Source organism: Miniopterus natalensis, chromosome 6 (genome assembly GCF_054644295.1).
Source record: "Miniopterus natalensis isolate mMinNat1 chromosome 6, mMinNat1.hap1, whole genome shotgun sequence".
In the NCBI taxonomy this organism is placed as follows: domain Eukaryota; kingdom Metazoa; phylum Chordata; class Mammalia; order Chiroptera; family Miniopteridae; genus Miniopterus; species Miniopterus natalensis.
In genome coordinates this window covers 12,568,540-12,596,167 of record NC_142086.1, presented here as the reverse complement: position 1 = coordinate 12,596,167, position 27,628 = coordinate 12,568,540, and the positions used below count along the sequence as shown (strand labels likewise).

Genomic DNA, 27,628 nt, shown 5'->3' with positions numbered 1-27,628 from the left:
GAAAAGAAGACAAGTAATTCAAAAGCTCTATGAGGTAAATTCTTCTGACAGAATCCAATAAATAGTTTTTGAGGCAAGATGCACTCTGATATGTAAAGCAAAAAAAAGCAAGTCACAGGAAAAATATAACAATCCTGATCCTTTATACATCTAAAGAATTGCAGCCTCAGAATACATAAGCAAAACCTAAACAAGGTGGCTGCCTGCTGAAAGAAAAGATTTAAATACAACTCAAATTCTAACATAATAGACAAAATGTCTGGGATGTGTTTGAAAATACTCATTATACTAAGAACAAAGAAAATCACTACTCTGGTGAGAAAAGACACTCAACTATTGCTAATACTGAGATGAATTCGAGGCTTGGTTTATCTGACAAGGATTTTGAAGAAGGCATCATAAAAATACTTCAAAGTCAGAGCCTCCTAAAAAAAAATAAATAGAAAAATATCAGCAAAGAAATAGAGGTTATAAAAAAAAACAAAGTAGGAATTACATAAATTAAAAAAATGTAATAACATAAAAAAGGTCACTGGATATGTTCAATAGCAGAGTGGTGATGACAGAGGATAGAAATCAGTGAACTTGAGGGCAAATAAATCTGCCACTCAATCTGTACAAGAGAGAAAAAACAGACTGAGAGAAAAAATGAACAAAGCCTCAGGGACCCATGGAACTATAACAAAGATGTAATATGTGTGTTAGCGCAGTGTCAAGATGAGGGAAAAGGGAGTGGAACTGAAAGAAAATTCAAAGAAATAATAATAATATTCAAAGAAATCAACTTTCTAAATTTGGTAAAGGAAAAATCACACAAATTCAAGAAGCTGAGTAAAACAGGATAAACCTGAAGAAATCCTCTCCAAGGCATATCATAAACTTCAGAAAACTAAAAATAAAGAAAATCCTGAAAGCAGCCAAAGGGAAATGATTAATTGCCTATAGGAGAACACCAATTTGAGTCACAATAGATTACTTACCTGAAACCACAGAGGCCAAAAGGAAGCGGCACATTTTTCAAGTGCTAAAAAAAAACACTAACTTTAAATCTTAAATCCAGCAACAATATCCTTGAGAACAAAGAAGAAAAAAAGACATTCTCAAAGAAAAACTAAAAGAATTTCTCATGACCAGACCCATTCTTAATTATTACAAGAAGAAATTTCTTCAAAAAGAAAGAAAGTGATAAAGTAATTAATCTTGGAGCATAAGAGAAAAAGATGGAACAATGGAAAGAGAAGATGTATGGGTGCATACAATAGATTATCCCTTTCTTCGTGAATTTTATAAATCTTATTTGATGAGTGAAACAAAAATGATCATACAATCTGATGCTCAAGATAATGATATTTAAAAGTGGAGAATGTGAAGGGACCTAAATGGAAGTGAGGTTCCCACCTTTCACTGAAGTGATAAACAGTTATTACCAGTAGACTATAAAATCTCGCATGCATGTTGTAATTGTGGTACACCCCCCAAAATATGCCACGTCCTACTCTCTGGAACCTGTTAATATGCTACCGTAAGGAGCGAAGGATAATGAAGGTATCAAATGGAATTTATGTTGTTAATCAACTGACTTTAAAACAACAAGATCACCCTAAATTATCCAAGTGGGTCCAATGTAATCACACAAGAATTGCAATCACAAGACCTTAAAAACAGCAGAAGACAGAATAAGAGAATATGAAAAATGGATGCAATGCAGAAGAAAGGTCAAAGGGACTGTTGCGGAAGACGAGGCCACAAGCCAAAGAATGCAGAGTCTCCAGAAGCTCAAAAAGTCAAGGAGACAGATTCTCCCCTCGAGCCTCCGGAAGAGAATGCAGTCCTGCTGACATCCTGATTTTGCACAGTAACCCTTGTTTCAGGCTTCTGACCTCCATAGCCGTGCAATACTAAATTCCTATGCTTTAAGCCACTAAGTGTGCAGCGATTTGCTACGGCAGTGATAGAAAATAAAGACAGATTTTGGTATGAAAACTGAGATGAAGTACTATGCCGCTATAAAAAAGAAGGATCTCTTACCCTTTGGGACAACATGGAGGGACCTGGAGAGTATTATGCTAAGAGGAATAAGCCAGTCAGAGAAAGACAAATATCACGATTTCACTTATATGTGGAATCTAATGAACAAAATAAACTAACAAAGAAAACAGATCCAGAGACATGGAAGCATACAACAGGCTGAGGACTCTCAGAGGGAAGGGGGGTGGGTGAGTTGGGCAGAGATTAACCAAAGAATTTATTTGCATATGCGCACAACCCAAGGACACAGACAATAGTCTGTGGAGGCCTGGGGGCTGGGGAGGGGGGAGGAGCCTGCAGGAGGGGGTCAATGGAGGTAACAAAAAAAGGGGACATCTGTAATACTTTCAATAGTAATGATAAATTTTTAAAAAAGAGTAAATACTTTTGACCTTGCAAAATCCTTTGTGAAAAAGATTAAAAGACAGTCAAGTCACAGGCAGGGAGAAAATATTTGCAGATCAAATATCCAACAAAGGCTACTATCCAAAATATATAAAGAGCCCTCAAAATTCAACAGTTTAAGAAAATCCAATTGGAAAATGGGTAAAAGACACAAAAACACATTATGCCAGAGAGAATGTATAGAAAATATATTCAATATCATGTCGACATGGCAACAAAAATTTAAAACCGCAATAAGGTATCACCATTTGCTTATCAGAATGAATAAAATTTTTAAAATAGTGACAGCACCAAATGCTAGTAAGAAATCAGAGGAACTGGATCACTTTGCTGAGAGGAATGTAAAATGGTACCTCCACTCTGAGAAGCACTTTGTCAGTTCCTTCTAAGGTTAAATCTGCAATTAGGTCTCACCCAGCAATTGCAGCCCTGGGCCTTTACAATAGGTAATGAAAACTTAAATTCACATGAAAACTTGTATGCAAATATTCATAGCAGCTATATTAATAATAGCCAAAACCTCAAAAACATCCTAATATTCAACAGATGAATGATGAAACCGGCTAGAGTACATACATACCATGGAATACCACTCAGCAATGGAAAGGAAGGAACTATTGCTACCTGCTAAACATGGATGAATCTTTAGAAAAAGGCCAATTAAAAGGTCACATACTGAATTATTCCCTTTATGTAATAGTTTCAAAATAACATTTTAGGAATTTATTAATGGATTATAGGGGTTAGTAACAGCAGGATGGAAGGAAGGTGGTATATGTGGTTATAAAAGTGCCACCCAAGAGATATTTGTGATAAGACTGTTTAATATTTTCACTGTGGTGATAGATACATAGCCCTGTATGTGTGACTACAATGTGCAGAGCTAAACACACACAGCACACATACACACACACATAGTCACAAGTCTGAGGGGAAATATAAATAAGATGTATAGATTATGTTAATGTCAATATCTTGGTAGTGATACTATATTTTATGAAATTTATACCATTGAGGAAAACTGGATAAAGTATACACAGGGTCTCTCTGTATTATTTCTTTCTTTCTTTTTTTTTTTTAAATATATCTTTCATTGATTTCAGAGAGAGGAAAGGAGAGGGAGAGAGAGAGACAGAAACATCAATGATGAGAGAGTCATTGATCCAGCCCGAAACCAGGGCCTGTGCCCTGACCGGGAATCAAACCCCGATCGCCTAGATCCTAGGTTGATGCTCAACCGCTGAGCCACGCCCGGCCGGGCTCTCTCCGTATTATTTCTTATATCTGCATGTAAGTCTAAATTTAGCTGGATAAAATTTTAATTTAAAAAATACACAGGCCCAATTCTGGATAGTAGAAAACATCACTAATGTTTAAAGAATTATAATAGCTTATAACTAATACTAACTGTGACTGCAAAACATTGACAACAACTGACCTAAACATATTCTTAAGTATGAGAATTGATTTTAAATATTTATCACCCAGTAACCAAGGTCAATGACTGTGACTAGAAACTTTTTTCACAAGATTCTTTATATAACAGGATTTACTTTTATTTATAAACCACTTCAAGCTTTTCATCTAAACAGAATAATTTTGCTTTCTTAATAGGTGTCATTATTTAGTACATTTCTAAAAGAATTTCTCTTGTTCTTTAAATTATTTTCCTTTTATCTAACTCTAAATATGTTGGGGAAATTATTATTTATTTGCACATTCTTTCATTTACATAGCTTAGTTTTGGTTCCCAAAAGTGTAAAATAGTGTAGATAGATGTCTTAAACTCTAGCCTGTTATATGTTGACATAACTCTAAAAAAGGGAAGGATCATCATGCAAATTTGGGGGGAAACAAGGACCTTGATTGTTTCTTTGGGGAAATATTAGCCAAATCATATGTTCATTTTATCTAAAAAAAAAAAAAAAAAAAAAAAATCAAGCCTTTATTTAAATTTGTATAACAAACTAACAAATTTTAAAGTTTATTGAAATCGCATGATGAAATTTGAATGGGTAGAAAGAACATTTTGGATAAAACTTAAATTAGTGTATAAAACCAATCATTTGTTTGTTAAAAATGTTAACTTACTACAGAATGGACTCTTGGCAGCAGTATCCAAAAACACAGTGGTCCTAAGAGATGTTCTCATTCTTTCTATTAAAACATCATTCCATAGCTCTGCTTGATAACCTGAGATTTGAGAAATAGAACATTAGCAGTTAGACTTACATCAAAAAGCATGAAAAAACTTCAAATTCCTAAAGGAACTAAAGCATCAATGTATAAGAAGAATATTATTCATGGATTTTTATAACTGAAAACCTTTCAAATAATTTCATATTTTATTCAATTACAATAATAAGTCTTAAATTTAAGATTTACAAATAAACCTTCTCCCTGGAAATCTTATCAGAACTCAACATACTCCATATGTCTGCAGTCCATTTGCAGACATTTTTACTATTGTATTACAAGTTCAGAATTTTGCTTGTAACTCTTTTTAGTAAATTCAGCAGAATAAATCTATTAGATATAACTTGAACACTAAATTTAGCTCAATGAGTACAGTCCCCATACTTCTATATATACATTCATCTAAATATGGTGTGCATATATATACATTATATATAATATACAGAATAGATAGCATCTCTATATATTAGGCATTACATATATTATATATATTTTAGATACATACATTATATGTGCATTAGGAATATGTATTACACAAACATGTATATATGTAAGGTGCTTCCCACTTCATGTATAGGTCTGTTCCCACTTTGCTACCTCCAAAATTGAGACCTGAGTACAGTAGAAAGGATACCTAACTGGGAATTCAGAGGTTTAATGCTTGTTCTCACTTGTGCCCTGGAGCCATCCATATGTTCACAGGACGTCACAATTTTCTTATTTATGTGGAAAAGCAATGGGACCAGAAAAGCAAGCCCTGCATAAAGTGTGAAGAAAACGATTTCTACAGACTGTCTTATGGACTGACAGGGCCTGGCAAAGCCTGCTTCTTTCCTGCCTCTCCGGAGCAATTTTCTGTAAGTTAGTCCAGTGGTACCTCGGTTCTCGAACGTTTCAGAACTCGAACAGTCTTCGGGAAAGGGTCACATCAGAAAACCGAGGCACCCCGCTAACCCCTCCTGCTGGGGGAAACCGCGGCGGCCCTTTATTCAGCCTTTGTAATCAGTGCCCGTTCCACTGAGCCCCTTCGGCTTCGGAAACATTTCTGGCAGATCTTGTCATGACACTGATCAGATGTTTACATGCTCGGGACATGCTCCAGGCCTGCTATTCGCTTTAAAAAACCCTGAACAAACAACCTTTGAGACTCTTTCCTGCTCTAACATTCTACTTTTATGTGGAATCTTTTTTTTACTAAATGTCCCACTGGCAGGCTTTAGTTCTCAGAAATGACAATACTTAACTGCTCTCACCAAGTTTTATAGATTTAGAAGGTATGAACCACATATGAGTCATGTCTCCTTGCTAATAGCAAATGAAAAGCTATGATTAGCTCTTCACTTGCTCCTAATACTTAACACACAAAACAACAACAAACACACCAGTGACACTAAGAATGCACAAGTCTCTTTTTTTAGTGGAAATAAAGATGGATGACATATCAATGAGATCCTTTTGTATATCAAAAACAAAGATCATCATGAAACCACCAAATTCACCCACTATATTGACCATAGAAAGGCAGTGGGTCAAGTTCCCCTTACTAAACATTCTTAACAATATTTAGTAAGAAGTAAACTATTTTTCCTGGTTGTTCCACAGATAATTTTTCCATAAAATGTTGACATAGAAATAAATATGAAAATCTCCAGCAGAAAATACTAACACAATTATGTTACTTATTTCCCACAAAGAATTATAGTAATTAGAACAATCTCTCTTACCTAGCCTAGGGCATGATTTCTTAAAGTTGTCACAATCGGTACATGAACCAGTCTTGTAATCTTTGTATGAATGACAAGGAAAGGAAATAATATTGCACTTTGTTTCCAAAGCTGCCATGAACAAGTAAACTGCTCTCTGGTGGTTGCATTTAATGAACTTTATTCCTTAAGTGTTAAAAAGCAAGCAAAAGAATTGTAGACGAATTAAATTAAGTTCAAGCAAATCAGAGAAAAATGAAAGATTAAGCTCTACTCAATACTGTGCTTTATGAATTGTTCAAGTGTTTACTACAATGCAGTGTTATCTCGAGCAACTAAATAAACCATACCTATGAAAACTTAAACTTAGTATACCTTTTACATGATATTTATAAGAAATTTTTCTAAAGTAATAATTAACACAGAAAAAAGGTTAATTTCAATGATTTTACAAACTCTGCAAACATGGTGCTACCACACTTTATAACGAGCATGCCGTCTCTCTTTTCCAACCCCGCAGGCCCTCAGCATTTCTCAGCATTTCTGCTCAGTGTCACAGGGGACCCTGGAATCAGGTGATATTGAAACTGTAACCTGCCCCGCCCCGGCCAGGAGGCCGAGCCGGGGGAGCATCGCCCAGGGCACCAAAAGGGTTAGGGTTCAGGCCAGGTCGGAACACGTGTGGGTGAGGGTTGAAGAACAAAACAAAGCTGTGTCATGTGCCTTTCCTTTGCCAACGTCTCACAGCCTTACTCCTGCCACCAAACGTGCAGTGACATTTAGCGATGCGCTGCCTGGCCAGTTGCCACCGCAGGACTCAGAGCATTTCTCTCGAAGGCTCTGGACTTAGCCAAATCCACCCCTGGAGCAGCTGCTCAGCTGTTTGTGTGCAGGACAACCAAGAGCAAGAGTTCACAAATTTGTGTTTATACTACGGTGACAATGACAGTTAAATTGTAAGACCAGACTTGTGTTATATGATACTTGGTTGGCTACGCCTAAGTGATCCTTCAGTGATTTACAACTTTTCCTAATGGAAAAATTATGAACAAAAACTTCTGAAACTATAATGTACTAGGCCTCACCCATGCCCACATGGGATGCCTACTGGTAAACTGTACAAACTAAGAAGGGTAAAATTAAACCAGTTTTCACCGATAACTCCTGACTCTTGGGCAATGGTGATCAAAACCCTGCCCACAGGTTAGGAGGGGGGGAAAGAGTATTGATTTTCTTTCATCATTTTGAATCATATGAAATTCATTTGAAAATACTGTTAGTATACCTGCAAATATTGATTTAGGACAGCCAGGCTGCTTTTTTCCTCCATTTGGATAAAAATCTATATGTCCCAAGGGCTCGTTAATGCCTAAACCTGAGAAGAAAAGCACCCAAGAATCACAAAGTGCATCTAATCAGATCAGCAACACTTGTATAAAATAAAACCTCTTATAAAATCTATTGAAAGAGACTTAAATTTTGAATTGAAAATAAAGTAAACGCAATTTTTAAAAAGATGAATTTTTCTGGTACTAATTCCTCAAATTAATTCCTCATGAAAAGTATGGTTCATTAATTTAACACATTTATCAGTCACCAGTTTACTATGGGCCCATCATAGTTCTTTGAGCTATGAATATAAGCAGAAAAAAAAAAGTGGAGCAATAATCCTTATTGTTGGGGAAGTTACATTCCAGTGGAAGTAAGACATAATATAATAAACGAGTAGAGATACAATGCGTCAGACGAGTGCTGTAGGAAAATTTACTAGAATAAGGGAACCATAAGTGATGCTTGAAAGTGGTTGTTTGCACTTTTTTTTAATCCATTTTATTTCATTGCTTAGAAGTATATGCATCAGTTTTTATAATTTCCCCAAATCTATTTTTTTAATTTTAATTTTAATTTTTGTTGTTGTTTAAAATATACAGATGTCCCTTTTTCTCCCCAATGACCATCCCCCCTTAAGTGATTCGTTAGAGCGCTTCTCACTGAGAGCTGAGCCAAGGCTGAAGGGTCACCTGTGTCGCATGCCCGGGCATTGAAAGAAGCCAGGCTAGCCAGGGCACAGTGTGTAAGGGAGCACTGGAAGAAATGAGAGCTGCTCGTCCAGGACCTTTTATTTGAGAGGGATCACTTCCTCTCATTCTGGATAACAATGCCTCTGGCTTGGTGCTAGATTCACAAATTGGAAAAAATCTAATTATGCTGTTTCCGCTGAAACAAGTTGGGCCAGGGTGACATGAAACACATAGCTGTGGCTTAAGAGCTTCTGGGCGTCTGTAGATCTTTGGGGTACTGGGAAAAGTGCAAATTCTGGATCCTTTACCAATATGGGGTCTGTAACCCAAGGGAGCCATAAGAATGAAAAGGGTAGCAAGCTCAGAATATTCAGCACTGTGATTGGATATGAAGTTACAATGCTTTGGCTTTGGGCAGAAGAAATATCCTACAACCCAATGAACTCTTAAAAAAAATCAGTAATAAATTTAGCATAACGAAGATAAATACTTAGATCGACAGTAGGTGTTAAGATGACCCTGTAGAAAATGAAAAGAACAGCAGGCCTGTGGGGACACAGCAGTAGATCAGGCCCAGCTGCCACAACTGCCTAAGAAGGGTGCATTTCATACTAAACTTGCCAACCACTGTAAGCTTTAATACCATTTCTCAGGGAATTCCAAACATTAATAAAGTGTTGACTATAGTGAAACATTTATTGGGAGACACTGCAAACTAAAAGTAAATTTTGGAAAATGTTTTCACAGGTTGTTAATGGTAATAAGATTTTTGAAGATGAAAAAAAAGATGCAACAGCTTGATTTAATTATAGCATGTCACAGAACAAGATAACAACGAGTGAGGTGTCCCCAGGGCCTGAGAACCCTGGGCATCACTGGGCATGTGCATTACGGGGAAGGGAAATCAGCACATATGGAAAGGGAAAGCGTGATTTAGACGACTGCATTAGAACCTGTCGGAATTCAGCAAAGCATATGTGGGCTTTGATTGTGACAGTGGAAAGGGTATGCTAAGCAGTCCCTCCTTACATTCCATCACCTGCTTAACTTGTGGAATTTAAGCAAGGATGAACAGCTTCCTGAATATGGTAAAAAAAAAAAAAATTCTATAAGTTTTGAGATCTTTAAAATTTCCTCATATCTAAACTCAATGTGAAGTTTCAAAGACTAAGGGTTCCAGGTTTAGAGCCATCATTTTCTCCAGTCTGCCCCTGAAGTAGAATCAAACCAAGAAGTCTGCTCAGGAATCATGGAGAAGCAAAAGAATTTATCATTAACTTACAAGCTGCTGATTCAGGCATGTTATTTCCCTTTTATCAGATGAAGAGGCAGGGCAGCTTAGTCTGCTTAGGTCATGCATTCCCTTGGCTTCAGGAAGGGTGGGGAGAGCAGATGTGGGTTTTTAATTCTCTTTTATTGTAGATGTAACACATAATGCAGAAAGGAATATAAAGCTAGTGATTATTATAAAGCCAGTAGCCACTTGACACCCATGTCAAGAAATAGCAACTTAGAAGGCCCTACTGTGCCCTAATTCAATCACCAGCTTCTCTCTTTCCTCTAAAAAAACAGCCATCTTTCCTATTAATAAAATCATGTATTTTGCTATTCTTTACCTTCTATGCATGTCTCCCAGAACATTACATTTAGATTTGGCCATTTTGAAAATGTATATAAATTGACTCATATGTCATGTATGCTTTGTGTCTGGCTTCCTTAGAGTATTAGTAATCCTGACATTAACCCACATTGTCAGGTGAACACGCTGTATCGAAAGTCTCTGTTCCTCATTTGTGACTGTCATAAAAAGATCAACAAAGATGCCAACTCTGTGGTTTCTAGTGGCAACTTAGATCTGATCGGCTGTCTTCCAAAGATGTTGAGCACAGTTGGCCCACCATATCCATGAGTTCCACATCCATAGAGTCAACCAGCTACAGATCAAAAATGTTTAAAAAAATGTTATGTTGTTTCTGACATGTGCTATGCAGTTAGGCCTATGGTAGTTGCATCTCTACCGAACACCACAGACTTTTTCTGGTCATTATTCCCTAAATAATACAGTATCACAACTATTTACAAGGCATTTACATTATATTAGGTATAAGTAAAGTAGATCTGATTTAAAGCATGTGGGACAATGCGTGTAGGTTATATGCATGTACTGTGCCATTTTATATAAGGGACTTGAATAGCTGAGGATTTGGGTATTTGAGGGGGTCCTGTAACCAATCTCCTATGGATACCAAGAGATGACTATATATGACAATCTAAAAGAGTTTATCAGGAAAAGTCAAAAATTCAAACAAAAATAGGAAAAAGTATAAAGAGCTCATTCAAAAGACCATAGGCAGAATAGAAATTGGGGTGTCAGAAAGAGCTCAGACAAAGAGCTTGAGAGTAATTGGGCAGCAGGTGTGCTGTGTGTAGGAATTTTAAGCTGATATAAACAGCTAAAGATAAAGGAGACTAGAGAGGTTGGGGTTATCGTACTAGAGCTATGAAACTTTGGGCACTGTAAGTGAACTTAGATTCCAAATAAGGAGCAGAATTGCTCCCCATTATAGGCTCAGCCCATTGGCATATAGACATAGAAGTTGAAAAGTTGTCATCTACGGCATTTATGGCATTTATATTCCTCACAAAGTCAGTGGTATGGATCGATCACCATAAGGTAAATCCAGAGGAATATGGGAACAATAAATTACCTGGACCAAAGAAAAAGAAACTTGAGGAAACAGGGAAATAGAGACAGTCTGGGTGTCACTTCCTCCTGTCTCTGCCTTAGCACTATAGCCTCCCACGCCCACAACCACAGCACACCTTGATTAGCACAACAGGCTGGCACAGTGCAGACTCTGTAGCCAAAAGGTTTGATTTCAAATTCTGCCTCTGCCACTTGCTGGCCTTGTGACCTTGACCCTAGATTTCCCATTGGTAAAACGTGGATAGTAATGTTTGCTTATCTCATAGGGACTTAGAGGAATTTCATAATTAATTCATACAAAGCAGTTAAAGCATTGCCTGATGTATAGGAAGTGCTCAATAAATATTATTATGATCAGTGTCAAAGGGATCAGGGTCATCTAAATTATTCCTTGAAAATGTCTGTCCAGTGTATTCTGGCCAAAACTATCAATAGTCTATTAGACATCTTCAAGAAGATAATTAAAAACAATAAAGATATTCTTCCCCTACCTTTAGGGAAAGGTATCCTCTATCTGGGCCTGAAGTGCTGTGCTCAATTCTAGTTGATATACATCTACTTGAGTGGAGAGAATGGTAACCTAAATACATTAAGCATGGGGGAAATTGTGATCAAATCAATAACACTGTCAATAGAATGAACAGGATGAAGCATTGTTTTTATAAATTTTAAATTTTTTTTGGATGACATGACAGTTCTTGAAACCTGAAGGAGGAACACTGGAGGCAAAGAGTGCCACTGGACACCACAGGATTTCACTAACTCCCAAAATTGTGCTTGTTGGAAACAGTCACTACATAATTACAGGTGTAACATCACTTTATCTCCAACTCTTTCTCCTCTTAAGTTCTCTTTTTCAAGTGTCTACATCCCTTTTGTTCATTTTCAAATAATTAAGCAATTAAGTCTTGCGCTGTTACCATCGATGTCAGAATGGATGACATCCACAAACTTGGCATCAGTGTAATGCAATCTGCCATTTGATGGTTTTCCAGAGAATTTTGGCCCAGCAGGGTCAAGTCCTGAAATTCAAGAAAGAAACTATCAATCTATCAGTTATGTCCTACTGTAGTGTTCATTAAACCATACACTTGCACTATTATTACATCATAAACATAAGCCTGTACAGTTTTAGCTTAAACTTGTCTAAAAACAACTTTAAAGATAAATAAAACTGGGTGAATATCAAGTATCTTTGCTATTTTAATAATACTTTTACCAATCTTCAGAGTTTATCAACAATACAGTATTAAGTCACACTAGAGATGCTTCAACAAAATATTGTAGTTTTTTCAGCAATTTTATTTAAGAAATAATTATAAAAAATGGTAGAACTTTAATAATAAGTAACTACTACTACTTTTGAGGCGGGGGGGGAATTAATACCATCCTGTCCTATCTTGAACCTGTGCCTTACTTGTTCATACTGGATCTATCTATAGGTCTAAAATAGTTTGTAAGCATTAGATGCAATTTGGGCTGTGGGATAAAACATATTTATTACTGTTTTATATTTAAATAAACATTTATTTATCATTCACTTCTCACAAAAGTTTACCACACACATAAGAAAAAAATATATTAAAAATTCCATGAAATATGAATATATTTCTGATGCATTTGAAATTCTAGGCTCATGATTCTGGAGAGTGTCAAAAGAGGAGAGAGGAGATAAAAGTCAACATCTTGAGAAGATCTATGAAATGGAAGACACAATCATCTTAAAAATATATTTTAGTTAGTAAAATATAAGGTTGTTTACCTCAGACCCTTCTGTTATTCTTGTTTATTTTGCCACTTACTGAATGAGGCAGAAACTTCTCTCTTCCTATAAATTATTCTGATGTAGAAGCACAACATTTTCTGACCTTGTAAACTTTCATAATTGCTTGGCATGTGGAGCCTTTCAAACTGGTCTAATATGTGAGTAAACACACCTTAAAATAAAATAGGATTTCCACCAGTTGAAACTGAGCTAGCATGGTGACTGAAGAAGAAAGCGCCTTGGGTGCCAGAGACCTTTGTGCAAATCCTGGCTTAGCTGCGCTAACTTTTTAACCCTGTCACATTCATTCGATTAACCTCAGTTTTCATATCTGTATAGTGAGAATGATATTAGAACTGATCAGAGTATGGAAAGTATACTAAAGGCCTGTAAACATCCTAACAATCTGTACAAGTTATCCACATCTCCCCCCCCCCTTTGCTTAATTAACTTCACTAAGAACTCTATTACCTTTTATTTACACTTGAAATTACTACAAATATTCTATGGACATCAATCTCCATAATTTTTAAAAAGCTAAATTGGTTGGGGAAGCATAGTACATGCTAGTTCTAAAACCACCTTTATTCCAGCGGCAGGTAGCTACTAGAATTATTGGAGGTGGTCACTTTGTAAATCATATAGCTGCCTAACCACTATGGTGTACACCCATGAACAACATTGAGTGTCAGCCTCTCACTAAAGAGGTGGAAGCACACTTGCTGTGTCCAGCTAAGCCACTTCTGCCACTGTCCCCAGAAAACTAAAACATGCTGCTAGAAGATGGTGAGCAGAGAGAAAGACCTGTGGTCCAATTTGGGTTCTCTCACTAAAGAGGCTGCACCTGGGAGCTAGCAAGGCCATGACGGGCTGCTGTGCTGTGTGGTTGTGGTCTGGAGAACTGAAGGGAGCACCATTTCCATATATCCTCAGAGATGTACAGGGTTCAACCTGTGCAGCGATGCTCTGTGGCCTTATAGCCAACTCAGCCCTACCATAAACGGAAGCCTTCCAATACAAAGAAAATGTATAATTCTAAAAAAAAAAAAAAAAAATCACTAGCATTATTTGGTTACCAAATGGGTGAAGTAACTTTGTTAAGGAAATATGAGAGGTACTGGGATCCGGAATCCCTTAAGCTTGAATACCAACTCCCAGTTCTCCTGTCCTTCCAGTAAAATGTTTAAAGGAACTGAAATACATCAAAGTTTGTGGAAATTAAACACAGTTCACGTTAATATTTTTAGCTAATACATGAAAAAAGTTTTATATTTATGGACCAAATTTTTCTCTAGGTTGTTATAACTCCTTCAAATTCTCATGGGGCTGCAGAAGTTGATCTGATTCTTTTCAGTTCTCTAAGGGTAACCTAAGCTCAGTTAAGAACCAAACAAGACTTTAAAGTCTAACTAAAATGAAGACTAGCACTTGAATATAATTTAGAAAAAATAAATATCTGTGCATCATTTTTATGGCTTAATTATATCTATTAAATTTTAAATAAAGTAACTTCTGGTGCTTAAAAGTATGCTGACACATTAATTTTACCAAAACTATTTTACCTGTTATCCTTCCAAGTTGACCTTGAAATATCTTTCCAACAAATCCACTAATATGAGCCCCTAAGCTCATACCTATGAAATGAAAATTAGCAAGAGACGCTCCATGCATCTGCAATTGAAAATGCAGTGTTACAATTTTCATTTCAGACAATCACAAATTTTGCCTTTTGCATCAGTAGTTTAAAGTTTGTTTGTTTTTTTCTAGTTTAACCCATTTCTGGGAGCTAGGGAGTAAGATTTTATACTTTCAAGACAACTATACTTTTGTTCAACTTCTTCCATAAAATACGTGATTTTTCTCTATACATTTTTAACAATCACATTACATTTTTATTAAAAAAAAATTAAAACCTCTGTCATCTATTATCTAGATTAATATATGCAAAATAACACATTTAATTAATAAAACATTTTATAACACTAATAATTAAATATTGTTGGATATTTACTTTGTACCAGCTACCTTGACAAGTGCTTCATAAATCTCATATTCAATATTCACAATAGTTCTGTGAGTTACTTACTTTTATCCTATTGCCTAAAACTGTTCCTGGAACATTTGAAATGCTGAGTAAATATCATTTGATCATAAGTTGCCCAAAGCCTCACACACTTATTACTATAAGGGAAAAAGATGGACTTCAAGTCCAGGTCTGTTTAACTCGAAAATATATACTAATAAGATTGTGTCAAAAATTCTTGGAAGACTAAACAGTGTGAATCATCCTCCTCATTTCAGAGATGATAAAATGAGACCCATGGATTTTAAAGGATTTCCCCAGATCACAAGCTGGAGAGTGACGAAATCTGATCTTTCAAACCCAAATTTTAAACACCTTTCCAAGTTCCAGGCACCCCTCCCTGGTGGGGGATGGGGCAAATTAGGGGTTTAAATGAGGGAGAATTTCTTCCCCACGCTCTCAAGGAGCAAGTCAGGGTCCACTTTGCACAGTGACATGACACATCCGATGGCTTGTGAAAGATGTGAAGCATTTACTTCTAATGAGAAACGAGACTCCAGCTTTCGAAGCTCAAGGTGATAATTTTCTTCAAAATTTTCAGAGCAGTGCCTAGAGACCTGGGGGAGTATCACTTTCAAGTTTAATGCTACTGATCTTTTCATCCCTTCTTCTTAATGTGCAGCCTTTGCACGCAAAGCCACTCTTAGAAATGTAGCTACTACTATAACTCTTCCTAGATTTTCTATTTCACATCACATTTCCCATACTTTGAGGTACATGTTCATTAGTGAGAGACCCCTGCTGTAAGGAAAAATCAATTATGCGAAGCACAGACCGCCCGTGACAGCAGGCGTGTCAGTTACCTTCTCTGTCTCTCTAGAGGGATCGTTCGGTTTTGTCCAAATTTGAGTATGTAAAAATAACTAGGATAGATGATTTTAGTCAATGATTTTGTTTAATACTTAAATATTGTAATAAAATTTTGTTGTTCCAAATGTATAGCTAGGGAAATGAGGCAGAGAGGTTAAGCAATTGCTCAAAGTCATGCAGATGATGGGATGGATTTGGTCTTTGAAACCCTCCAGTCTGACTCCTAACCACTACATGTAACTACTTCTTGGATGTGTCATCTTGCGTAGCTTACTTCTGCCAACCTTGGAGGCAGGTCTCAGCTTCGTTCATATTTGTAGAGCATTTAGGTCCAGGGTAGGGATGGGTGAAATAAATTCAGGACAGTTTTAGGTCATCTTTCTTTACCAGATCAACCCGTATGGAGATCCATGTCTGCTCTAGAGAGAGGTGGTGGTGATGGGCACTCGAGAGAAGGAAGGGTGATATCTTATTTGAGGGATATTCAGGGCCTTGAAACCTGCATTTGAATTGTGTTGTGCTTAACTTCCAAGTCTCTGCTGAAATGATTTTCAAGTTGTTGTTTTCTCATTTTTATATATTCACACCTGATTTACTACAAACATATTAGCCACACCTTAGAAAAAAATATCTAAAGCATCTAATGATTATATAGTTTATTCCCTATGTCCACATAGAATCACTACTTTATCCTGAAACATGTATAAATAGAGTTAAAAACTTAAAATCTTAAAAATATTAAGATGAAACACAATAACTTGGTCTTTGGTAATTTTTAAAAAGTAAGATAGGTCATGTCTAAGTATAAAATTATCCATTTACACAAACAAAAACAAAAATGATAGCTGCATACATTAGCATATCAAAGCAGCAATTCCAAATGTTTATGAGAAAAAAGCATTCCTCATTAAAAGTGTGAAAAACATTATTTTATTAACACCGTAGTCTTGCACAACACACTGTATGTTGTATAACATATATGATAGATAACATTCTAGACTTACCAGCAGCTTCCGAATGCACTCACTCAAGTACACGGCGACTTTCCAGGTGTTTTTAACTGCTCGGTCATAAATCAAAGTTGTAGCACCCCGGTTCCAGTCTACTACAACTATATTTATATCCTCGTGTTTCAACAAACTCCGTAGGAAGCCCTGAAGCCATGCTGGGATGGAGCCCAGTGGCCTGTACCCATGAATGAGCCAGACTGTTTTCCTACTTGTGTTGAAGTTGACATTAAGTGAGTTATTCCGTTCCAGCAGTGGCTCGGGACAGTTTAGGTTGTTCCTTGTATACATTATCAGAAATATCTCTATTTGGGGATTAAACAAATCTTTGAAGGAATCCTTTATGCTTAGCTGAGAGAACTTAAGGCATGGTCTTTTATTCTCTGAAATGAAAACACAATTCAGTCAAGCTGAGTACTGAGATGGTATTTGATCCCATTCTCGTTGCTCTTGCAAAAAATAGAATTGAACTCGAAGGGTGGGGAAGATTTACTTTCATCAGCACTTCAACATAATTTACTAAGCAACTACAGTATTGATTTGTTGCGGTTCATAAGGACCTCAAAATGGAAAGAATCTACATGTCAATCAAGAGGAATATGGATAAACACATTGCAGTGTATCTCTATAACCTAATACTCCCCAGCCTGTGTATGCAAAGCTTTGGTGAGACTGATAGCATTCACAGAACACAGATTTAAAACTTCTGTAATGAACACTATACACTAGCCAAACGGTGAAAAATGAATAAACTAGGGAAATATTTTCAATAAAAGGTAGGAAAGGAATTAATACCTTACATATAAGAAACTTGGAATGAAAACAAATAGCCCAGTTGAACACAAAGTGAAGGACATAAATATACTTTGCAAAATAAAATATTGCTCATAAATGAATTAAAAGGTACCTGATCTTCTTAAAAATCAAATAAAGATTAAACAACATTACCATGTCATTTTACCATTAAACACATTGACCATCAACACCAATGTATCACAAAATTTTTAATAGTGCACATTTGGAAATCAACTATATATATCACAACGAGAAACTAGAAAAATAAATTGTGGTGTATCCAAAAGATAAGGACTATGTGCAACAATTAATATATCTATACAGTCCATATATACATAGTTATAATTTTATCAATAGTATATGATACTTATGCAGTATACTATAAACACAGATACACATTTGTACACATACACATATTTATTGTAATGGGACTGGTAGGAAACAAACAATTACTTTATTTTTATTTGTAATGATGGTGATAATAATGCAGATTTTTTTTGTATTTTTGTTTCCTGTTTTCTGTATTTTAATATTTTCTGAATGCTCTAGATCTAAACTATTCATTTATTAATTGTATGATAAGGAAAAAATGGCTTAAATTACTTCAGGTAATTAAAAATGATACCAGCCCTGGCCAGTTTGGCTCAGCAGTTAGAGCATTGATTGAAGAGTCCCAGGTTTGATTCGGGCCAAGGGCATGTACCTCGGTTGCAGGCTCCATCCCCGGCCAGGGTTGGGGAGAGTGCAGGAGGCAATCAATTGATGTGTCTCTCACATCAATGTTTCTCTCTCTCCCTTTCCCTTCCACTCTCTCTGAAAAGCAATGGAAACAATGTCTTTGGGTGAGGATTGAAATAAATAAATAAAATAAGATAAAAATAACAGCAAAAAAATAATGTTATTAGCAAAAAGACAAATATATCTAGAACAAAAGGTACTGATTTTTTAAATCCTGTTTGAAAAATTAACAAATTGAGGGTCTGGACACTAGTCTAAATAACTGTATTGTGATTAGAAACTCAGTAGCAGGAATAAAATATTGCATTTCATTGCCAAGTACGTAAGCAGATAATGACTCTAGCAATATTTCAACACAGAGGTACACTGAGAAAGAATTCTAAAAATCTTCTTAGGTTTCAAATTATAGAGGCCGTAAAACTGTTAGAAACATCAAAGACATATGGTGATGCTAGGAACAATAATTCTAATTGTTCTGCTGCATCTCTGAAATATATTTCCATTATAGTGACAGTGACTGTGAAGTGAAGGACAAGGAGACCACATGGACAGAGTTCAGAGGTGTGGGCAGTGTCCTGGGTATGGGGGCTGTGGCCCCAGAGCCTCGAGTAACTCCGAACAAATTCTTTTTCTTCTCATCTCTGAGCCTTGGTTTCTTTAAATAACTCAGTGTTCTAACTTTCTTTGATTTCCAACCCATTCTCAGAGTTGATAACCTTCAGAGCAAGTTAGCCTGCCTTGCAACTTTCGGCATTGACCAAATCAATAACAGAGAGGCCTCAAAACCCGACTATAAAAAGCGACCAACCCTAACACATTCTGGAAAGATTGAACCCTTCTTTCTCTGATGATCCTCTAACACCCCACACTCATCTCAAAAAGCTGCATGAAAACCTCCTTCCTTCTCTTTCCCCATTTCTGAAAACAGAATGTATTTGCCAACAGCAATAACAATCAGCAATAATAATGGTGTATGATCATTAGCAGTGGTTCCATATTAGGAACTGTGCTGCTTTATGTTTGCTATCCTTTCCCTCATTTTATATATGAAGCAAGTGAAGTTTAATGAGATTAAATGACCTGCCCAAGGTCACACAATTAGAAGCAAGAGGACATTTCTGGGTGAAATCTGAAAATCATGGGCATATGTATGGCACATATTTTTATGTAAACAGTTGAACAACATAAATGAGACTATGAGAAGTTCACTAGTTGTTTATTCATGTGTAGTGAAAATGAAGACCTTTGGGGGCCAGCAGAATTCCAGGTACAAGCTATCGACCAACTTGATGCTACAAACACAGAGGTTTGTGTGGCCATAAAGCCAGTTAGGATGCAAATTGTAGGTAGAACTTTAAAATCTCTGAAGGCTAGTGGCAGAAAACAAAAATAGATGTAAAAGTATCTTTTTCTGGTTCTGAGGCAATCAAAGTGCATTTAGAAAATATACAATTATTTAATATGTCCTAAGAAATCAAGACACACAATCAGTAACCAACTCAACAGGGCAAATGTTTGGAGAGCTGTTGAAAATGAAGCTGAATACATAAGCAAAATAAAGTAGGTGTCTGATAAGTCTTCAGAGCAAGAATTCCTAAGCACAGGTTTAAAAATGAGTATAAAAAAATGCCTGGGAATGTTATTCAAAATGTAGCTTCCTGAGGCCATCTCCAGAGATTCATCTGCATTTTTAACTTCGTAGCCCAGGAGATTCGAACACAGATGGTTCACAGGCCACACATGGTGAAGGCTTACACCTGGGAATCATCTGAGAAAATGAACATGGAAGAAAACACAGTGGATTGTTCTAACTAATTGATGCTGCTTTATAATTGACCAAATCACACATTTATGTTATCTCCTTGGAACTGCACATTTTATTTCCATTTAAAAATAAGAAAGCTGGGGTTCAGGGAGGTTAACTGATTTGGCCTGGGATAACAAGCCACGAGAACTTGAGTCCCATGTTCTTTCACATTTTCCACATTTTCAGGGAACTTGGTACAATAAATTAATAAATTTAATAAGAATAAATTAATGTTGCTGTGGCACCTGATTAGAGTAAATAGATTGAAATAAATTACTAGTCACATCAGAAATAGTTTTATATAATTTAGAGAAAAATAATAATGAATTTGTTGAGGCCAAAGAGCCCCAAATTCCATGGGTTTTGAAAAGATCATTGCTCTACAAACAGCCTAGTTAGTAAGGTTCTACAAATTTCTATACTCTTGCCACTTAAAGTGTGTTTCGTATACCCATGGGCATTACCTGGGAGTGTATTACAGTTCCAGAATCTTGAGTTTCACCTCCAGCCAATGGATAAGCAACTCCATTTTAATTAAGATTCTAGGTGTCCTATATCACATACTGTCTTGTTAAGTTCTACCATCTTAGAAAAATGACTCCATTTTTCTGAATTTCACTTTCTTCAACAGTGAAATGAGAATGAATTAACCTATCTCTCCCAGCTTACTGCAACACAAGAGTTGGCTAACTGCCTTATAGGCCAAATCTGGCTGGTAGGCTAAGAATGGTTTTTACATTTTCAAATAGTTGAAAAAATTAAAATAATATTTTGTAACATGTAAAAAATATAATAAATTCAGGCCTAAAATATTTACTATCTGGCCCTTTACAGAAATGTTTGCTGACCCTTGCTATACTAATGATAGCAACCACAACTGCCATTTAAGCAGTTTGTATGAATCAGAAACAGTAATAAGAATATATATACATATGCATATAACTCTAATGTATATTCATACATATTTATATGGAGTTTGTTCAGCTATCTCTCCACTCCTCTTTTATTCTATTAAATTTTTCAAAAACATTTGACTATTTTTCAGAATGTATTTTTCTTTTTTGAAGGCAGATGTAATCATATAATGACTTTCATGTTAGAAGAGTTTGAGACATGACCTCCAAGAAGTATATATCAGAATCTCTAGGGGAGAAGGGAGGAATACGTGTAATTTGAATAAACATTCTCATATAAATAAATTACTGAAAATTCAACAAAATTTCCTAGGCATGTGGGAATTGGAGGAAAATGCCATTGGAGAACATACTCACCAATGATATATCTGATAAGGGGTTAATCTCCAAAATATATAAAGAACTTATACAACTCAACACCAGGAAGACAAACAATTCAATTGAAAATGGACAAAAGAGCTGAATAGACACTTCTCCAAAGAGGACATACAGATGGCCAAGAGACATATGAAAAGATGCTCAGTGTCACTAATCATCAGAGAGATGCAAATTAAAACCACAATGAGATAGCACCTCACATCTGCCAGAATGGCTCCATCAACAAATCAACAAGCAAGTGCTGGCCAGTTCACTCAGTGGTTAGAGCATCCGCCCATGGACTGAGGGGTCTCGAGTTTGATTGCCAGTCAAGGGCACATACCTCAGAGGCAGGCTCTATCCCCAGCCTTGGTCTGGTCTGGGGGCATGTGGGAGGCAACCAATCCATGTGTCTCTCTCACATCAATGTTTCTCTCTTTCTCTCTCTACCCCTCCTCCCTCCCTTCTACTCTCTCCAAAAATCCATTTAAAAAAAACCTTGGTGAGGATTTAAATAAATAAATCAACAAACAACAAGTGTTGGCTAGGATGTGAGGAAAGGGGAACCCTCATGTACTGGTGGTGAGAATGCAGACTCGTGCAGACACTGTGGAAAGCAGTATGGAGTTTCCTCAAAAAACTAAAACTGTAACTGCCTCTTGACCCAGCTATCCCACTTCTAGGAATACACCTAAGAATCCTGAAACACCAATGAGAAAGAATATTTGCATCCCTATGTTGACTGCAGCATTATTTACATTAGCCAAGATCTGGAAGCAGCCCAAGGGCCCAGCAGTAGAGAAGTAGACTACAAAGCTGTGGTACATATATACCATGCAATATTACATGGCTGTAAAAAAGAAGGAACGCTTGCCCTTTGCTATGGCATGGATGGACCTGGAGATTGTTATGTTAAGCAAAATAAGCCAGTCAGAAAAAGACAAATACTATATGATCTCACTTACATGTGGAATCTAGTGAACAAAATAAACTGACAAAGCAAAATACAACCAGAGGCGTGGATGCATGGAACAGACTGACAGATGTCAAGGGGGCGGGGTTGGGGGGACTGGCTGAAAGAAGGTGAAGGGATTAGCCAAAAACATATCTGCATTGCTCCTGGACGCAGTTTGGTGAAAGAGGGGAGTTATGGGGGGGGGGGAGGGGGGAGGGTTGCATGGAGGTAGGCTAAAGGGGGAGAAATGGGGGACATCTGTAATAGTGTCAACAAGAAAAATAAAAGAAAAAGGAAATTCGAGAAAGCATGAGTTTGCATGGGTTAAGAATGATTTTGAGACTCACTGAATTCTTTTATTTCCTTATTTCCTATTTACTGGTAATAACTAAAAGGTCTATTGTTCTATGTAGTCAATAGAGACAGAAGCATACTTAGAATTATATCTGAGTTTTCCCAATGGAAAATATAGGCAACTGCCTTAACTAGTAACAAAAACAAATAATCTCAGAAATTCAGCCATATAAATTTGGTGTATACACTGTGATATTAAAATGCTATAAATCATGGTATGACAAAGCTTAGGAGCCTAAACTTTAAATTTCTCTGACTTTCAAGTTAAAGTACTACTATTATACATTACAGAAACATAAAATGCCTATCAAGAAACTTCCAAATGAGTAAAATATAAATGATAAACTGTATATCAGAACCATTTAAATTCTGTACTTGAATTTTGGGAGTTCAGACACCCTAAGATGTGGCTCTGTGGTATTCAGATTGTTTGAGCTAAACACAATCAAGATCCTGTAGGCTCAAGGGAAACTCCTACCCCCTCCCATTAACTACCTAGAGGAGTTTGAATTAGGGGACTTGCCTATAATAAGAGATTGTCTAGAGGTAACCTTTATTTTAAACCTATCTTCTAATTCCTGAACAGCTGATCTTATCACCTGGGGCCCAAGGTGCCTTACCTGGTCCTTAGCTTAGAGCGTCATATATGCCGATTTCCCCTCTGCCTTTGACTCTCTCGAGCATGCAGGGTCCCCAGGCATACAGACGCATTAAACTTGGTTCTGTTCTCTCGTTCGTCCGTCTCAGGCCTATTTGATTTTCAGACCAGCTGGAAGAAACTTGTGGGTGGAGGAGACTTTCTTCCTCCCCACAAAATAGAAAACTCAAACATTCCCCAAATTTATAATTACCTCACATAGTTCATGGAAGAGAAACAACAAATATCTTGAATTTTTAGATTATATTTTTAAGGTTACTCAAGTATAAAGTCATGAAGTTTAAAGAAATCAAAACACAGACAAAAATCGGCTTAACAAGAAAGCTATTCATCATTAATTTTAAATTTGTTACTTTAAAGTAGAACAAGTAGTTCTACTTTATTGCCATAAAGTAATAAATGATATTAAAATTAGGAAACTTTATTACCATAAGCTACTAAACCAGGTGAAGAAAGTTCTGCTTTATTACCATAAATCAGTTTTGATTTTGCTTTAGCACAATAGGACCAAAAAAAAGAAAAAGAAAAAGAAAGTTTGCTTTGCAATTGACAATATACCTGTATAAAAATTTTCCTCAAAAGTAGGATTATTTGAACAAATAAAACTGAAACAAAATGTTTATTATGTCAGAATTTTAAAATATTGAATTTACCAAAACACACATACACACATGTACACATTCTTCATAGTAACCCGTTGGATGGCATTTGTATCCATAATCATAGTGTATTTTTTCATATCATCAGCATTTTATATATCACAAAACAGACCATGCTGATTATTTTATACACAATTTTTAAAGATAATCCAAGTTATCGAGCTCTTACCAGATCTTGCCCAGCACATCAAACAGAGAAATACGAATACTCTCATTTGGAATCTGATGAAAGAAATTCTGATATTCAGCGAGGTTTCTCTTTGGTAGGACTGTCACAGTCTGGTAGCTTTTAATGTAAAAGATCCCTGACCTTTTGCTCCACCCTGTTTGTTGAAAAGGTGAGGTAGTTTGTTTTACCGAATTAGCCTGTGGTTGTGAGAAAGATTTTTAAGTCAAAGACTTTGTAATAAGTCACAAACATTCAACTACACAAGTTGAATTTAAGGGCAAGAAAAACTAATTATATCTGTCTTTACTCCTCCTGACCTCAGGATTTCAGAAGTGGTTAGGAGGAACATATCTGTTGAAAGCCTGGAGCAAATGTGATGTTAGCAAATGCTAGAAATGGAAAGAGTCAGAAAAAGTTGTGGTTTTATGTTAATTTTGATTATAAACTAAGTTGTCTTTATACACCATAAAATCAATAATGAAATCCATATCCATAAAACTGTCAAGTATAAATATGGCTTTTTCATTCTTGTCATTTTGCAACCCAAACTCAGGGGCTATTTTAAAACTCAAAATGCTAGCCTGCCTCTCAAGATCTACAATTGGAAAATGAAAAATATTTTTGTTTTTAGTATAACAAACATTTTAAAAAATTATTACAGGTTTTAGTTTCATGTTTACTTAATTTTCTCTTATTTTCCTTCCAGTAATGGGCTTCAGTAGGTAAGAAATATAGAGAATTGTTCTAAATACATGCATTATAAGTTCAAAATTAAATTTGGTTTTGGAAATTTAAGTCTGTAAATTTCCAAAGGTACTTTAAGAAGAGAAGTGTTTAATTTATATCATTGATCAACAGAAACCAATCTGAGGTTTGGGGAGGTGTTTCAGAGGATCCACAAAGAAAATGAGTTATTCATTTAAAAATCATGAAAAATTTCATTGCTGCCCAGCCGGGCATGGCTCAGCGGTTGAGCGTCGACCTAGGATCCAGGCGATCGGGGTTCGATTCCCGGTCAGGGCACATGCCCGGGTTGTGGGCTCGATCAATGACTCTCTCATCATTGATGTTTCTTTCTCCCTCTCCCTCTCCTTTCCTCTCTCTGAAATCAATAAAAAGATATATTAAAAAATTTTTAAAAAGAAAAAAAAAGAAAAATTTAATTGCTAATGAAGCTTCATCATTATTTTGTGAGACTTCCTTTTTAAAAGGGTGACACCATTAAATTTTTTTTACTGTTCACATTATTACAGGTGTCCCTCATTCCCCCCCCCCCTTTGCCCCTCTCTGCCCAAACCCCACCCTCCCTTCCCTCTGGTCCTGGTTGTGTGTGTCCATTAAAATTTGACTGAAGGCCACCAAATAACCTAGGTTCTTCCACATTATTTAGTTGTGACAACTACATTTTTCTAACAGAGATAAATAGACATTTCAAAATTTGGGAAGAAAAATATGTATCATATTTATACATGTTAAAAGAGATTTTTCTCAACCAGTTGATACTGAAATGAAAAGATGTGTTTCCTATTTAACATAAGTTTTCCTTTTGCTTTGTGCTTTTGATGTGACAGGGTAATATGAATCTTGCACAATATTTTCCAGATTGCATGTTATTTTAATTTTTATCATTCTAAAGAGCTCATATTGAAAATATAAACTTGGCAGTTAAGACAGCATAATACATAGAAGTTTTAAAATATAAAATTACATTTTCATATTTTTTACTTACTGTCAATAGTGACAAAGTCAGGATTATTAATGCCCATTGCATTAAATAGCAAAAGATTGAGGAATGATTAATGTTACATAAAATGACTATAATTTAGAAAGATGATATTTATTTTTGTACTTATTTAGTTCTCCTTGGATATGAACAACGATTTTTAGAAGCTTATTATAAACATGCATACAATATAAACAAGACTGTAAGAGTGATAATGAAGATGAGGATGATTAAAAATTGATTGAACCCTATGTACAAAGAATGCTTTTAGGCACTTTCAGGAAATCATAATAGGTAATTGAGTAGTTGTTAAGATGGAGGAGTTATTGATCATCAGAATATATTTTGGCACTATCTTTTGTATAATTTAAGAATATATGTCAAACTGTTTAATGATCTTACTCTCTGATTTAGCAATTAAACATCCAAGGTATTTTCCTACAGAAATACTTACTCATGTGCACAAAGATATCTAAGCAAAGATATCTATCCTAGCATTTTTTGTTGTTGTTCAAAATATTACAGATGCCCCTTTCCTCCCCATTGACCCCCTCCACCCCTCCACACCCCCTCCCCAGTCCCTCACCACACCATTGCCTGTGTCCCTGGGTTATGCATATATGCATGTAAATTCTTTGGTTAATCTTTCCCCCTCCCCCCACTCCCCACCTCCAGCATTTTTATAATAGCCAAAAATAGAAACAATGTAAATGTCTAACAGTGAGGGATTAGTCTAATTATGCACATACTGTGGATTAAAATTAGTCATGTAGGTAAGTCAATATTTATTTGTGTAGAAGGTCTCCATTATATGGTTTTAGGGGAGAAACAGCAAGCTAAACAATATGTAAAGTTTATTTTCGTAGAATAGATTTTATGTGTATATGCATAGATCAAAGTTAGAAAGGTTTTCCTTTAAAATGTTTATCTCTTCATGATAAGCTTATTAATGATTTTCATTTTCTTATTTATTTCCTTAAACATTAAAAATATTTCTTTACAATAAATATCTAATACAAGTAAAACAAAAAAAAAGTTATGTTTACTTGGGACAACATGGTTATTAAAATCAGAATAATGTCAAAATGAATATAAGAATAAAAGTGAAGACAAAAGTGAGGTCAGTTTAAAAAAATGCATCTACTAGAGTCCCTTAATACTAATTTACCAAGTTTCTCCATTCATTCATTTTTTTCATTCATTTATGCGACTTTATTAAGCATCTGCTGATATCCAGGTATAACTTAGTTGTTAGACATACAGAGACATTCATTTATTCAAACTGTATTATTTCCACAATTTATGATACATTCACAGATGTGTACTATAATTACCCTATAGTTACCCTATAGTACTTCACAGTGAGAAGGACTTGAAAATGTATATCTAGGAAATTATGGGACCATACAGGTAGGGCATCCATCTAATCTGGAGCACAGAGTTCGGGAAAACCTAGTTGGAGATGCTGCCTGGGCTGAACTACAAAAGAAAATAAGAGCCAACTGGACAAAGAATGGGAGAAAGGAGCTCTAATTTAGATATAAAATACATAAAAATATAAATTATATAAAATATAAATACATAAATTTATATTTATTATATAAATATATTTTCTATGAACATATAGCTTTATATAGAATATATTATATATTCATAAATATTTTTATTTTTTATGTTTAAGACATCCTGATATGAATGAAAAAAGCAAATTTTTTATTGAGTGTTCCATGCATTTAACCCTTAAGCCTTATAAGTGACCAACAGTCCAGTAAAT

The 27,628-nt window shown here is 35.7% G+C and overlaps 1 protein-coding gene across 1 annotated transcript in view; it reads right to left on the bottom strand.

Annotated features, from left to right (window-relative positions):
* The window catches only part of LIPI (lipase I), a 40,788-nt gene extending 16,611 nt beyond the window's left edge, over positions 1 to 24,177 (bottom strand). Inside the window, exons 1-7 of the mRNA XM_087818516.1 lie at positions 24,132 to 24,177; positions 16,723 to 17,108; positions 14,388 to 14,496; positions 11,981 to 12,082; positions 7,618 to 7,707; positions 6,354 to 6,413; positions 4,525 to 4,626 (exon numbers count right to left, since the gene is read on the bottom strand). Of these exons, the coding sequence (XP_087674642.1) occupies positions 4,525 to 4,626; positions 6,354 to 6,413; positions 7,618 to 7,707; positions 11,981 to 12,082; positions 14,388 to 14,496; positions 16,723 to 17,108; positions 24,132 to 24,177 (895 nt within the window). The remainder of the gene's footprint in view (positions 1 to 4,524; positions 4,627 to 6,353; positions 6,414 to 7,617; positions 7,708 to 11,980; positions 12,083 to 14,387; positions 14,497 to 16,722; positions 17,109 to 24,131) is intronic.
* Positions 24,178 to 27,628: the final 3,451 nt, after the last annotated feature.